This window comes from Larimichthys crocea, chromosome I (assembly GCF_000972845.2).
Source record: "Larimichthys crocea isolate SSNF chromosome I, L_crocea_2.0, whole genome shotgun sequence".
Lineage (NCBI taxonomy): Eukaryota > Metazoa > Chordata > Actinopteri > Sciaenidae > Larimichthys > Larimichthys crocea.
In genome coordinates this window covers 36360390-36374141 of record NC_040011.1, presented here as the reverse complement: position 1 = coordinate 36374141, position 13752 = coordinate 36360390, and the positions used below count along the sequence as shown (strand labels likewise).

Below are 13752 nucleotides of genomic sequence, written 5' to 3'. Positions count from 1 at the left end.
ATCTGTGTCTTTGTAATATAGAAGTGCATTCATATGAAATCAATTAGTTCACCACTCATTATTATAAAATTGCCCTACTTTTATCTGTGACATGCAGGCAACACAGTAAGACCACAGCAACACATGACCTGTAGCCTCACATGTTTAGGTTCAACGATGTCATCTTGACTCTGCCTGTGTTTCTCCACACTTGTGTTTACCAGAACAGGATCCTGCGACAGTTACCATAGAAACTCCCATCGCCTGGCACCAGCAGAGCTGAGAGCGGAGTTCATTTTCCAAGAATTTACACATGCAAGAAAACACCGATCATGGTACCAAGAAACAAAATAAATAAATCAGGCAGTAAGGTTGAGAGTATCAAAAGAATGTTTAATTGATACATACTTAATTCACAAAACACTGGAAGGTAAAAAAAAGGTTTTGCAGATTTGTCTATTTTTATGAGTTTGTATGATCACCAGCATACATCAAGCATAGGTAGTAAATATTGACATTGATATAACGTCGGTACAGAAAGACAAATTGTGGCAATATTTACTTGCCTCTGTAAATGTGCATTTAAGCATATCCCTTATATACTATATCTGCATAATACACATACTACATATCTCCTAATGTCAATGTCTCATACACTGACAGAAAAAGCTTAATAATTTATTGTGGGATGTCTTCCGTCACATGTCTGTCTTTTTGCACCCTATATCTCAGCAATGGCAGGCAGCATGCAGGCTCGCATGCGCGCCTCCCTCCACGCTGACCTACAGTCAGCGATCCACTGGGAGATGAAGGACTGTTTGACGGATGGATGCTGTCTCTCCCCCTCCACTCCACTGTCCACTGGGTTCCCTTTCCTGGCCTCCAACCTGGCCAAGCTGTGTTTTGGGGAGATGTTTGGAATAGAAGTGTTAGTGCTGGTGTGTAACTCAGGGCAGCTGCTCTTGCGTTGGCGTGGGAAGGCAGGACTTGAATCATGGGGGATGCTGTGAGATCTGGAGCCAACCTGGCGCTTCCATATGCTCCCATGTTGCCTTATAAACTTGCCTTCGACCAGTGTCTTCGTCATATCTCCTGAGAGGTTGTTGTGATGTCCATAAAGATACTCCAGAGGGTCAGCGTTTCCAAAAATGAGTTTGCTATCTAGTTCTTTCCCCTCTCCCTGCTGCATATCGATGGTATGTGCCTCCTCTGTATGGTTGAACTCTGATGAAGTCCCACTGAGCCGTGACAGCCGCAGCCTCTGGTGGACAGCATCCGGCTCCCGTGTGTGGATGTTGTACGGAGAAACATCCCTGTTGGGGAAGGTGGGGTGTGCCAGGTGGCAGATGGAGAGGAAGTAGTCCTCGGAAGAAACAGCCTGGCCGTGGCCAGCAATGTGGAGTGTGTTGGCTTCATTCAAATCCCTCACTGTCTCCTCTGTGCCCTCTCTGATTGTGGGCAGCAGGAGTCCTCTCTTGGACAGCAGTCTGGACCGCGGCCGCATGGCTGAGAAAAAAGACAAGAAGGAAGGAGGTTGTGTTTTTATGCAGACGAGCCCATTTTCAACTGATTTGTGATCAGTTTTACAGTAAATCCACTGACTAGATATGCTAATTGCAGTAGACCATGATTGGTAGTATTTAGGCTCAAACTGAAATGGCAGTTTTACTGAATGAATGTCATTTGACCAGATGTAATAAAGGTTTTGGCTGCCAGGCCCAAAAAAACATTATTTCATTCAACAGCCTTATGTAACAACATATTCATTCACTCTATTATGAATAGCAGACAAAAACATTTTGAATATTTTCTTTTCAGTCCTTTATCCAAAAAGCTCATCTGACAAATGTGGGTTTTTTTTCTGCTCTTATAACTGGACATTATTCACAAAATAAATAACTCTCAGCAATTCAAAACACATGCTCTATTTTTGCCCCTGACTGTGTCAATCAAATGTGATTCACATATAAGCCATCCTCTCCTCCCCCTTGTCTGTCCTCTCCTCCTCAGACACCATGCCCTGCTTACTTTAGAGCCGTGCAAACAGCCCAAAATACAAACAATCCCAGCAAGGAGCAGCAAGAGGCAACAGAAATAGATGACTATTTTAAATGCCACCTCAGTCATGTAGAGCCACAGAATGTGTCAGCTTATATTTTCTTATGTAACCCCATATTGTTATAACCCTGAGTGTAGCCCACAATATATTTTCGTCTCGACCTCTATGCCAAAAATAGTGCAAGCCAAACCAAAATGCCAGCCTCTCCCAGTTTCTTCCAAGGTGTAACCATTGCTAAATTTAGACCACACCTTTGGTATACAGTGGCTAAAAATGGTTCTACGGCAGCAGTTCTCGGCTGAATAGGCAGCCTGTGTATTTTCTCCTCATGCATTTTCAGTAATTATGTAAGGTTTTCCCTGCATAATTTGCTTTCCCACTTACCTTTGTTTTTGTCAAATCCAGTTGGTCTTTCCCTCTTTTCTCGGATCCTGCAAGCTCAAATATCAGTCTGCAGCCTTTTTGCAGCTAAATGTGATTTTAGTTTATGATGCTGTGTCTCCAGCCAGGGATGCTGCTTCTCCTTGAGCGTGCTCGGTGGCTCAAACTGTCTCTGACCAGAGGCAGCGGTAGAATGCAGATTTATCTTCTCCTCACATCCCTCCTCTTCCCTCCCTCTCTCTCCCTCCATAGCTTAGTTTTGGTTTGCCCTCCTTCCCTGTTTCTAAAAATAGACACACCATCCATTTCCTCAGCCCTGGCACTGTCATTGGCCGACTGTATTGATGGAGAGAGAAAAACAGAGGCAGAGAAAGCGAGAGGGGAAGAGAGGGGACTAAGAAATGGATAGAGAAAGAGGGGTGGTTAGAGTGAGAGAAAGGAGACAAAGGGAAAAACAAACATAAAACAGAGGCAGAAAAAGAGTGAGGTTTATTTTTAGCTCAAGACATGCAGTTTCTAAAAATGACTGACAGTAAGTGAACACAGTCACCCCCTATAATTTTGGGAAATCTACCAAAATATAGGTTGCTTTACGACATACATTTACATATTGCAGTGCTGTTGTAAACATCTTTAACCATACTTGTGCAAAGCATGTAATGTACATTAAATCCGCCACGCACATGAGAACTTTGCACATGCTTATCACAGGACTACTGACGGAGGAAGCATCAACAATCTGCCTCTGTTGGACAAATCTCTCTGTCTTTTATGATACCTTTGAAGTCTTTGAACTTTGGACTGCTCTTCATAATATGGATAAAGCGGCCTAAATGTGTTCTGTCATTGTAGTGAATCCTGAAATTCATGCATATTTAGGCTTTTTAGGTGGGTGTGACCACCACCAAAGGATGTATTTATATATAAAACATATATAATATATAAAGCTAGGATGTATTTATATATAAAACATATATAATATATAAAGATATAAATAATAAAGCAGATATTTAAACATCTTGTTTGAAGAGATTTGAAGAAATATTTGATAATAAAAATGGGGCAGCAGGTGGTTGGATGGAGGAGCTTTTTCATTTTGTTATTTCCCTTGCTCAGATTTATAACTGAGTTTATTACATTTCCCACAAGAAGCTTGTTTCTCCTTCATTCATTCATGGTGTACACTGGTGACACTCTGTGAAATTCATGCTTGTAGTAATTCAGTCATGAGGTTGTAAACGAAAGCATAATATCTGGAATAATTCATTTCACACAGGGGTTGATTTCAAAAGTATGATATCTGCAGAACAAACAGAACATTTGAAATAATTGCAAATTTAACAAATAGCAATTGTCATGATATCTGTGAAGTAGTAAAATTTCATAAAAGTTAATAATGAAACAGTTTATTGTTGTTGTTGTTATTGCTGTTATTGTTGTTGAGTTGTTGTCCTGTACATCCTGTACATCCCTCCCTCTGCAAACCAACATCTGCCTGCAGCATATATATATTATATATATATATATAGATATATCATATATATATATATATATATATAGATATATATATATATAGAGAGAGAGAGAGAGAGAGAGAGAGAGAGAGAATAGATAACAAAAACAAAAAGTTTTTGTTATCTATTGTTCTTAATAGATAACAAAAAGATAACAAAAAATAATTTCCTCCTGGGATTATTAAAGTATTTCTGATTCTGATATAAATATTTTTGGTAATGATTTTATTCCATAAGTAGTATGAAGTATCAATATTTTACATAGTGAATATTCATGTGGATCACAGGACTGCTCACCAGAGGATTTATCCACAGGCACATCCTGCTTCAGAGCCTTCCGTCAACAAGCTGCTCCTGTGTCGGGGGGAAAAAGGCTTTCAGGCTTATGGAGTGTGTGTGAGTGTATCGGGGGCAGCATGACCTCTGATGATTCAGATGAGTCACATCTTTGCATCCAACCTAAAAAAGGATTCCTTGCTTTTTATGGACTAATGGACTAGTCACAAGGAACTAAATTTGCCTCAAAGACTCACACACATGCACACAGCGGCACGTGGCGTCATTCAGTTATACTCTCCATGGACTCTCAACCACCACAGTAACAGCATTCATCAATGTGCGATCTGCTAATGACATACAGCTAAGGAAAACATGAGACCTCCAGGCTTCTGCTCTAAAAAAAAAAAGAAAAAAGGGCAGGATGTAAGACAAGATTCAATTCTGGCATGTCTGTGGAAATAGCTGTTATCAGCAGGCATATTAAAGAATGGGTTGAGTTGCTTTTTAATGGCTTTGCAGCTGAACACCATCCCAGAGTCTACTGAGAGTGATGTATTTATGACTTGTATTAGCCACTAAGAAGTCATATTCTTGGATAGATAAATTCAAATTGGAGGATTTGCAAATTCCAACGATTAACCTTTACGTAAAAATCATGAAGCCATAAAATTCTGCAACTTATGTGGATGTAAAGACGGGGACTAGGTGAACTGATTCCTGGGATCACATACTGGTTTCTGGAGAGGGCCTGGATTCCAGAGTTGCCCAGGATGAGCAGTGCCGTCTCTAGCTAAAGTCTACTTAGAGACTACAACGCTTACCTGAGCGATGCTGGAGAAACCTTGAGTGTGCTGAACAGCCTGCCTGATCTCACCTAGAAGAGTGTTTTATGCAAACTTGGATTAGTAAGATCGATGATTGACCTTGTGGTTGTATTATCACATTGGTGCCTGTCACATCTGTAAATGAAAGCCTCTTGTCTCTAGTCCTGTTCATGATTTTCAGGGACAAAATCTCGAGACACAGGTGGTTGATGAGAGTGTCCAGTTTGAGACCCTCAGAATTTCAGATGTTGTTTTTGCAGTTGATTCTGTTGACTTCATCAGACCATTACCTTCAGCACACACTGAATGTAAAGCCATCAATATGAGAGTCACCGCCTCCACGTCTGACGCCATGGATTAGAAAACGGTGGATTGCTCTCTCCAGGTTTGGCGTAAGAAGCTGCCCCAAGCACCTTGGGATGCTAATGAAAATAATGGCTCTATTCTGTTCAAGCGTCTGAATTAGGCATGACTGTAACAGTGAGTCAGCAGGATTTAATACTCTTCCAACTATCAAATTTGACCTTTTATCCTCATAAAATGTAGTGATATTTTGAGCATCAGCAGTAACCAATACTGTAAATTTCAGGGAGTACCTCAGGATCTTGTTCTCGAATGACAGTAAATTGGAGCATGAGATAGGGAGGCAGATTTAAATTACCAGTGATGTAGCACTGGATTTAATAGCCAAGACAGGCTACATTCCAGACCTATGATGATGACCTATGATGGCCATGAGCTTTGGGTAGTGACTGAAAAAGTGAGGCCACCTATATGTGTGATATAAAATGAATTTCCTCTGTACAGTCTTAGAGATAGAGTGAGCTGCTTGGACATCCAGAGAGTGTCAAAAGGAGCCAGCCGAGGTGAAAAGGGATGAACTGATTAGGATGCCTCCTTCCTTTGGAAGTTTTCCAGGCAGCTCCCCCAAATGTTGCCGGGAAGAGGAATGTCTGGAATATCCTACTTAATCCACTGATATTAAAACCCGATCTGGGACAAGGGGGGAGTAGATCACTGGATGGATTACCACATTTGAATGGTTGTTTGTCTCTATGTGCCCTGTGATGAGCTGGTGACTTGTCCAGGGATGAGCATTACTGTAAATTTCAGGGGGAAATACACAGTATACTCATGTTTTTATATGCAGAGGAAGGTAAAACACTTCCAGTCCTGTTCAGAGTACATCTTGTCTTGGTTTAAACCTCTCGTTTTTGAAAAAAAAAAAGTACATTAATTCAGGACAGGAGGATGCTTATTGGTTGATAAAAGCTTCAGTGTGTAGGTATAAAGAGAGGTGAACACTCTGAGTTGAAGAATGGATAAATGGAAAGGCTCCGATTGTTAAGACTGGTTATTGATTTTCAGCACTGAGCTTCCATCTGCAAGAGGGTTTCTGAGAAATGGTCAAATGGCCGTCCTCTGAAGGGCAAAGAGGAGTGTTTCCTCAGCAAGACAAGCACTTGCAGTTGCAGTAAATACAATCACAATCGCAAAACATCTATGAAGTATAGACTAGTTGGATCAGATTGAAACTGAAGCAGTCTCAACAAAAATGACCACGATCATTTATTTTCACCTTGGTGGCACTGATTATGTTATTTTTCGACACATGTACCCTGACTGTGAATCTCAAATTCATCTGTAATCAGGAGAAACTCATGGACTTTTTCTCTCAAAGAAGACAACAGTTACATCACTACTGTATCTCATAAAGAAGTGACAAATCTGATTTTATAAAAGGAGGATCTAATTTATCTCATGAGACCAGAAAAATGATTGTTTGGATTCATATCACACTGAAAATAGATCCCATGCATATTTCTCTCCTTGTGCGTGGTTTTACAGCCTTGCTCTGAACCATGCACCCCTTTCAAAATTTTCTGGATCATTTCAATCCAACAAAGACTTGACTCTGAATAAATGAACAAGCTGAACACTTGAATCAAAGGTCAACAAATATTGACTATTATAAGCTACTGTATACAAATATTCCTCGCTATTTTGGATTCGGTTTCCAACTACAGATATGTACCGACTGAACTTTAAGAGGATACAACTTTAGTACTTTATTTTCCAGTATTATTTGGGTGTACACTACATTTTTGTTTCTCTCTCAGGGGGGAAACATGGTAACTGACAGTCAGCATGATTGACCATGCAGGCCTAATTCGCTGAACAGCATTCCTGACAAGAATTTATGAGTAATCTAATATTCTGATGCCAGTCATGCTGTTTTGAGGTATTGATATACACAGCACAACCTTTAATGACTGTAATAAGAGAGGTGTGGACACTTTACAGAGGGCAGTTGTTGACAGCTTTGGAAAGCAACCAAAATGGAAAAAAAAAGAGATACCACCAAACCAAAAAACAACCGATTGGTTTATGAAAGGTGTAAACAATTTAGGGTCAACCTCAAATCTTGCATGTCTCGAGGGAGTTTACAAAAATGTTCTTCCTCATGTTTGTTTTTCTCTTGATGTTTTACTGTCCGTGAGCCAGAGTTTCAGTGGAGTGACTCAACATTTTTCACAAAATCGACCTGAGTATAACCAAATGTAAAGTTATATGCTGAGCCTAATCTTGGAACAGGAGAGTGAGTGAAATAGTATTTTTATTCACTTATTTATGTCAAGACATTTCCTGGGCTAAGTTTTGAATCCATGGGTGAGAACAACTCCAGTGAAAGCAGATATTTTGTAAAGTCATGCTTGGCAGGAGCTGTTAAATCGAAACAAATCTTTACTATATGGGCTCCATTTTAGGAATCAGTGTCTCAATATTCTGGCATGTCCTGAGTCTCATATATTCTGTCAAGATAAAGAAAGGCAATAAAAAGGGTGGTGTGAGGCTTACATGAGCACAAACATGTGCTGTGTCTCCCCCTATGTGTCAGATATTGTATTACTGTGTAATTTGGAGCTAATAATATAGATTGAAGCAAAGTTTGTAAGCATGCTATTGATAATTAGATTATGAAATGACTCAAACTAAGTCATGCCTCAAGCCTTAGATCAATTGATAAAGCAGTGAGGTTTGACTGAGTGACATAACATCTGGCTGCAGCCAAAAAAATACACAAGGGTAGCATGATAATTGTCAGTGGCACAAAAATCACACAACACTGGCAGTTTGCAAAATACCACAGGCACTTAAACTTTAATAAATATTAAACATTAAGTTCTTTTTCATATGTACAGTTATTGTACAGAAAGATCCATAGGTACTTTTGCAGCTGCTGTACCAATTATACAACTTTTAGAAAATAAAATAAACTGGCCCACAAAAATGTTCTTTTTCTTGTTACAATTAATACAAACAGCCTTGTTTATTTTATTATTATTTTTCTGTACTTTTCTTTGTACATAAATGAATGCATGAGGGACATTGCTTATAGCAACACTGACAAAAAAAAAGCACCATACTTGACTGACCGTTAAAAAAGAAAAACAAAAAAATGTAACGAAATGTCTTGTTTGTTTTTCCACCTAGCTTAATGAGATATCAAAAATATATTGTCACAATTCAGGAAGCACCAAGTGTTTAGCAATGTCCCTCATCAGTCTTACATACTGTACCTTAACTTCCTGAGAGATGAGAGACCTCATGCAGTCAGACAGACGTTTGCTTACGGAAAGGCAACACAATCCAAGCAGTGTAAACTTTTACAATTCAATTAAACCAACTTTGTATAGCATTATAGCATATTGCTTTCATGCCTCCCCAAGCTACAATTTGCAGTGTGTATAGGGTATTCAGAGTGCTGGCCACTTAACAAGGGGACATGCTCATCTTGTTCTAGCTGTTATTAGGAGCTGAGAAGTATTAATATCTGTTTGTGGGGAAATGAGCTGCAGTCATGGGCTGTAATATAATATGGAGATGGAGATTTGGATTCTGGGTGGTAGATTTAGTTGCTCCATAAGTGCCTGTAGGGATAAGACCATTTTGCAAACTGCATTATACCTTATCTACATCATCACTGAATCCTCAAACAAGACTGTGGGGGGATAAAGGCTTGGCTTTGTAAAGTGCTGGTCAAACTGGCTGCACACTTTTCAGCACTTCTGTTTCTCATTATTGTGTTTACACAGGCAGGGCGATTTGCTTCAAATCAGCACCAGTCTGTCCACTCCAAATGGCTTTTTCTTTATTCAAAGCAACTGTTCAAACATTTGGCCATGATATTCTCTTTTTTTTTTGTAACAGTCCTGATTGTCATGATAGTGATATGACAGAGTTTTTTTTTGTTTTTTTTTTTGCTGTGTAAAGGTCTGATAGAAAGCATCATGGCATTTCAGAGGGGTTTAAACAGGGCTTACAAAAGTCTGTAAATGTTCATCTCTATAAGAGAAATGAGAAGGCTTGGTCCATCATACTGCATGGCCTCTCTTCATCCTGAGGAGAAAGTTTCGCTTCTCCTCCAGAAGCTCCTGAATGCGCTTGTTCCTGGTTCTCTCTCGGAGGTTGACCCGGCGCTTTGGAATCAAATTGTTCTGGGTGATGTCGTTGTCCACGCCAATGATCCTGTTATATATGAGATCGACGGAGTTCTCCTCTTGTCTTTGCTCGGGTTTTACAGTAGAGGTTGTGACAGCTGCGATGACTGGTTTTCCTGTTGTTGGAGTGATAGTGGTGAAAGGTGAGGCTGTGGTAGGGTCTGATGGGTCTGTTGTTGTGGGAACAGGGATGCTGACGGGGATGTACTCAGACATGTCAAGCCAAGGTGAGGATGAAAAGTCTGTCATATCCTCACTGCTGATGGTCGGGATCACCATGTCATCTAGCACCATGGTGTCACTGATCACTCCCCCATTGCCGTAGGACACTGTGATGTCATCACCACTGAGAATGGTCCCGCTGGTTACTGTGACATCACCGCTGTTGGTCATTGTGACATCACTGTAGGGAATGGTTCCACTTGGCATATTGACATCTTCAAAATAAACGGTTCCTGTCGGTGTTGTGACATCTTCAAAAGTGTTGGGTGTTGTGGCTAAAGCATCATGATGCCACAATGGGGTTTCATCAGTAGGCACTGTGCTGTTACTGATGTACGTGACATTGACTCTGGACTCATGGAAAGCCATGTCTGCAGCTGTTGCGTATACACTGGTGCTTGATGAGATCGTGGATGAAAAGTACTCTTTCAGTTGTTCTGGACTTGTATGTGTAGTGGGAGCTGTGGTATAATATGAAGACGTTGTTTTAAGTGTTTTCTTTTTTGCATTTGTCTTCTCCATGGCCTTGTTCTGATTAACTTTAGCCTGAGAGTTTGCGGTATTTTTGGGCCCTGGTTTTGTTTTTTTTGGGGCATTTGTCTTTGTTTGAGTTGGCTTTGTTATTTTTGTTTTTTGCTGAATATTCTTCTTGGGATTAGCCTTTGGTGGAACCTCTTTTTTGGGTGTAACTTTGGGTTTTTTCTCTACATTAGTCTTCACCGAAGGGGTCTTTTGGGGGGTATTCATCACTGGAGTCTTTTTGGGAGTAGTATTTGCTGGAGTAGTCTTTTTTGGAGTAGTTTGTTTGGGAGTAGTGTTTCCTGGAGTAGTTTTTTTGGGAGTAGTATTTGCTGGAGTAGTCTTTTTTGGAGTAGTTTTTTTGGGAGTAGTGTTTCCTGAAGTAGTTTTTTTAGGAGTAGTGTTTCCTGGAGTAGTTTTTTTGGGAGTAGTGTTTCCTGGAGTAGTCTTTTTGGGAGTTGTTTTTTCTGGCACATTTTTTGGTTGGTTGCTGTTTCCTGGAGTATTCTTTTTGGGACTGACCTTTGGTGGGTCATTTTTTCTTGTTGTATTTCTTTGGGCAGTATTCTTTTTTTGATTGATCTTTGGTGGAAGCACCTTTTTGGGCTTTTTCTTTGGTGGAATATATTTTTTGGGCTTGGGTTTTGGCGGGGTGTCTGTTTTTGTACTACTTTCTGTTGGATTCATCATAGTTGGACTGCTCATTGCTGGAAGGTGTGTGCTAGTTATCATAGCAGATGCTGTTGGACTGTTATTTGTAGTGCTCTGTAACTGTGGATCTGTGCTCTCGTCTATGTCTGGGGCAGGCAGAGGCAGGGGATGAGGAGTAACACTGGGGGAGGTTGTAATAACGGAGGTGGTTGCCATGGAAAAGGTAGTGGGGAGAACAGAGGGGCTGGTGGCAGCTGGAGTGGTGATCATTTGTGTAGCAGTTAATGGGGAAGGAGTGGAATAAGGAACAGCAGTGGTGAAGGCAGGAGGATGAGTGTCGGTCCAGGGACTGATGGTAGAAGATGAAATGGTGGTGATGACAGCTTTGGTGGGTTGGATGGTGGTGAAGCCAGAGTTGACAGTGTTGCTGGGTGGAGCTGTAGTTCTGGGCTGGATGGAGGTGATGGGGGTGGATCTGGTGGTGGTGTTGGTTAGAAGCTCTGTGATGGTGACATTGCTGCAGGTCTTGCAGCACATGCGCTGGAAGTCCGGCAGAGAGCAGTGGCGCTTCAGTGCATCCATACGACAGAGCATTGAGCGGTCTCCATGACAACGATAGCCTGTGAAGGAAAGAACAGAAAGCTGAGACTGGGCACAGCCAGGGGTAGAGTGTATGTATGAAGAGGTGTGTGTCTGATATATGTAGGATATATGTGTTTGTATGTGAAAGATTGTGCAAATGTTACATTAATCTTGTGTGTGTGCATGTTTGTTTATATATACATGTACAAGTACAAGTACATGTGTGAGAGAGTGTGTGTTGGTTCCACACCGTGCAGAGTATAGTAGTAAAGCCAGACCATTAGCAAGATGCGGGAAGGAAGAGAAGAAAAACCCAAACATCAAGAGAAGTCATAGATTAGTCCAGAGCAACTGAAATGGAAAAAGAAGGGTCGCCAGTCTTCTGTTGTAAATATATCTAATTTTGACTTCCTCTTCCTCCTCATGCAGCTTTGTGTTGCTTCACTCCAGATGTGAATCATTTTTCAGCTGCTAAATTTGAATCCTCTACTCACTTGACTTGTATGTATTTTGTACAATAATAATAACAATAATAACAATAATAATAATAATAATAATAATAATAATTAAAGTGTTCTCCTCTTAATGTCTGACATTTCCTCTGACACAGAATCTAAGCCAGTGAACATTCCTGGTGAGAGAAAGATCACACTTTTTAAAACATTTTTATTGATACAACTTTGCTGTTGAGAATGACAGTAACTGAAACAATGAGATGTACGCCCCCCCTGCTCAATATATAGATATATTCTTTTCTTAAGAAAAATAATTCAACTGTATCGAAAGTTACAAGTTCACAGTCACTTTGGTAAAACACTTCATTACTTGGAAATCAACCAGTCAATCTGTTAATCGATTGAAAAAAAAACAACAAAAAAAAAACATGAAGTACATAAATTATATGGGCTGTTTAAATAAAATACATAATTTCCATGATGATGTAAAAACTGGAATGGCACATTAAGTGTCATATGAAACATTTACAAAACATTAATAAAATTTCCCTGATAAATCAAAGTGCATATAGACGCAGTGCACGTAGTCCATCTGAATGTTTCTTCAACGTTAGCCAAACGTTAGCCAGCCCCACGCAGCAGGCCAGTGAAGCCACAAAACAGTTACCCATAGTATAGAATATTATAGAAGAAGATAACAGTCATGAACATTATTAAATACAGTCAACACCAATGTTATATACAGTCGCACTGCTAGGTCTGGCTTGGTCTCATACAGTCCAACTCCAGCAGAAGGAAACCTTGGATAGCTCGCTACATAGTCACAACAGAAATATGTGATCACAATACAATGACAAGTCTGAAGTGTTTTTTTTTTTTTTCTAGATGCCATATGTGTCGATACCCTAGGCCCTTTGTAAACCCTTCCCAGTAGTCGGACATTGGTCCAACATCACCTTGGTAGGTTTGATGGTTGGCGGGTGTGAGTTTGTTAAGTTGGTTTGAAGCTGCCTCTATTCCAAGTGAAACTTTGAATGAGTAAAGCCATCTCTTTCACAGATAAATGCCATTACATTCAATCCAAGATAAGGCATTGTTCACATGGTTAATGTTCATCAAAATAAAATGAGATCATCGGACGCTCTAAAATCAAGTTTATGAGGTATTTCTGTATCTGATCGCGATGAGTAAAAGCCCGAATGATGACGCTTCCTTACACATATCCACATCCAAACACACACACACACACACACACACACACACACACACACACACACACACACACACACACACACATATACACACACAAACACAATCGCACAAACATTTTCGCCGACAAGACTAGTATATATCATTCAATCCCGCATTTATTTACTCACCCATCTAAGCTCAAACAGACAAGACAAACATGCACCCATGCACGTACACACACACACACACACACACAGATACACACGCATTCACACACATGTATACACACGCCCGCAGGTGATGGATGCAAATGTGCATGACAAAACGTGATCCTATCCTTAAAGAAAACGACAGTAAACCACTGATCCATCTGAGAGAATGGAGAGGCAACTAACTGACCAAGTCCTGCATAATATAGGTCTAACCCCTTCCCCCCAAAACACTTTACCTTTATTAAATATTCATCTGTATTCATGTAAAATCAATAAAAAAATACACATAACAGTCAAGGATCTAAGCGATCAATAGCAGTCCAAAGGTTTTAGGCAAATAAGCTACAGCTTATTCATGGTAAAACATTATTAATATTATTGT

At 40.2% G+C, this 13752-nt stretch overlaps 2 protein-coding genes across 4 annotated transcripts in view; both read right to left on the bottom strand.

Moving 5' to 3' along the window:
• Positions 1-355: 355 nt before the first annotated feature.
• On the bottom strand, positions 356-2772 carry si:dkeyp-72g9.4 (hypothetical protein). Its single transcript, XM_010741070.3, has 2 exons — positions 2423-2772; positions 356-1485 (listed from the first exon to the last, which is right to left on the bottom strand). The coding sequence occupies exon 2, from the start codon at positions 1481-1483 to the stop codon at positions 701-703; it is 783 nt and encodes a 260-aa protein (XP_010739372.3). The 5' UTR covers positions 1484-1485; positions 2423-2772; the 3' UTR covers positions 356-700.
• Positions 2773-8178: 5406 nt separating this feature from the next.
• Positions 8179-13752, bottom strand: part of LOC104927075 (A disintegrin and metalloproteinase with thrombospondin motifs 2) — a 120634-nt gene continuing 115060 nt past the window's right edge. For all 3 annotated transcript variants that reach the window (XM_027282079.1, XM_019265504.2, XM_019265505.2), the window contains one exon: positions 8179-11550. In XM_027282079.1, coding sequence (XP_027137880.1) covers positions 9413-11550 — 2138 coding nt within the window. In that variant the 3' untranslated portion in view covers positions 8179-9412. The remainder of the gene's footprint in view (positions 11551-13752) is intronic.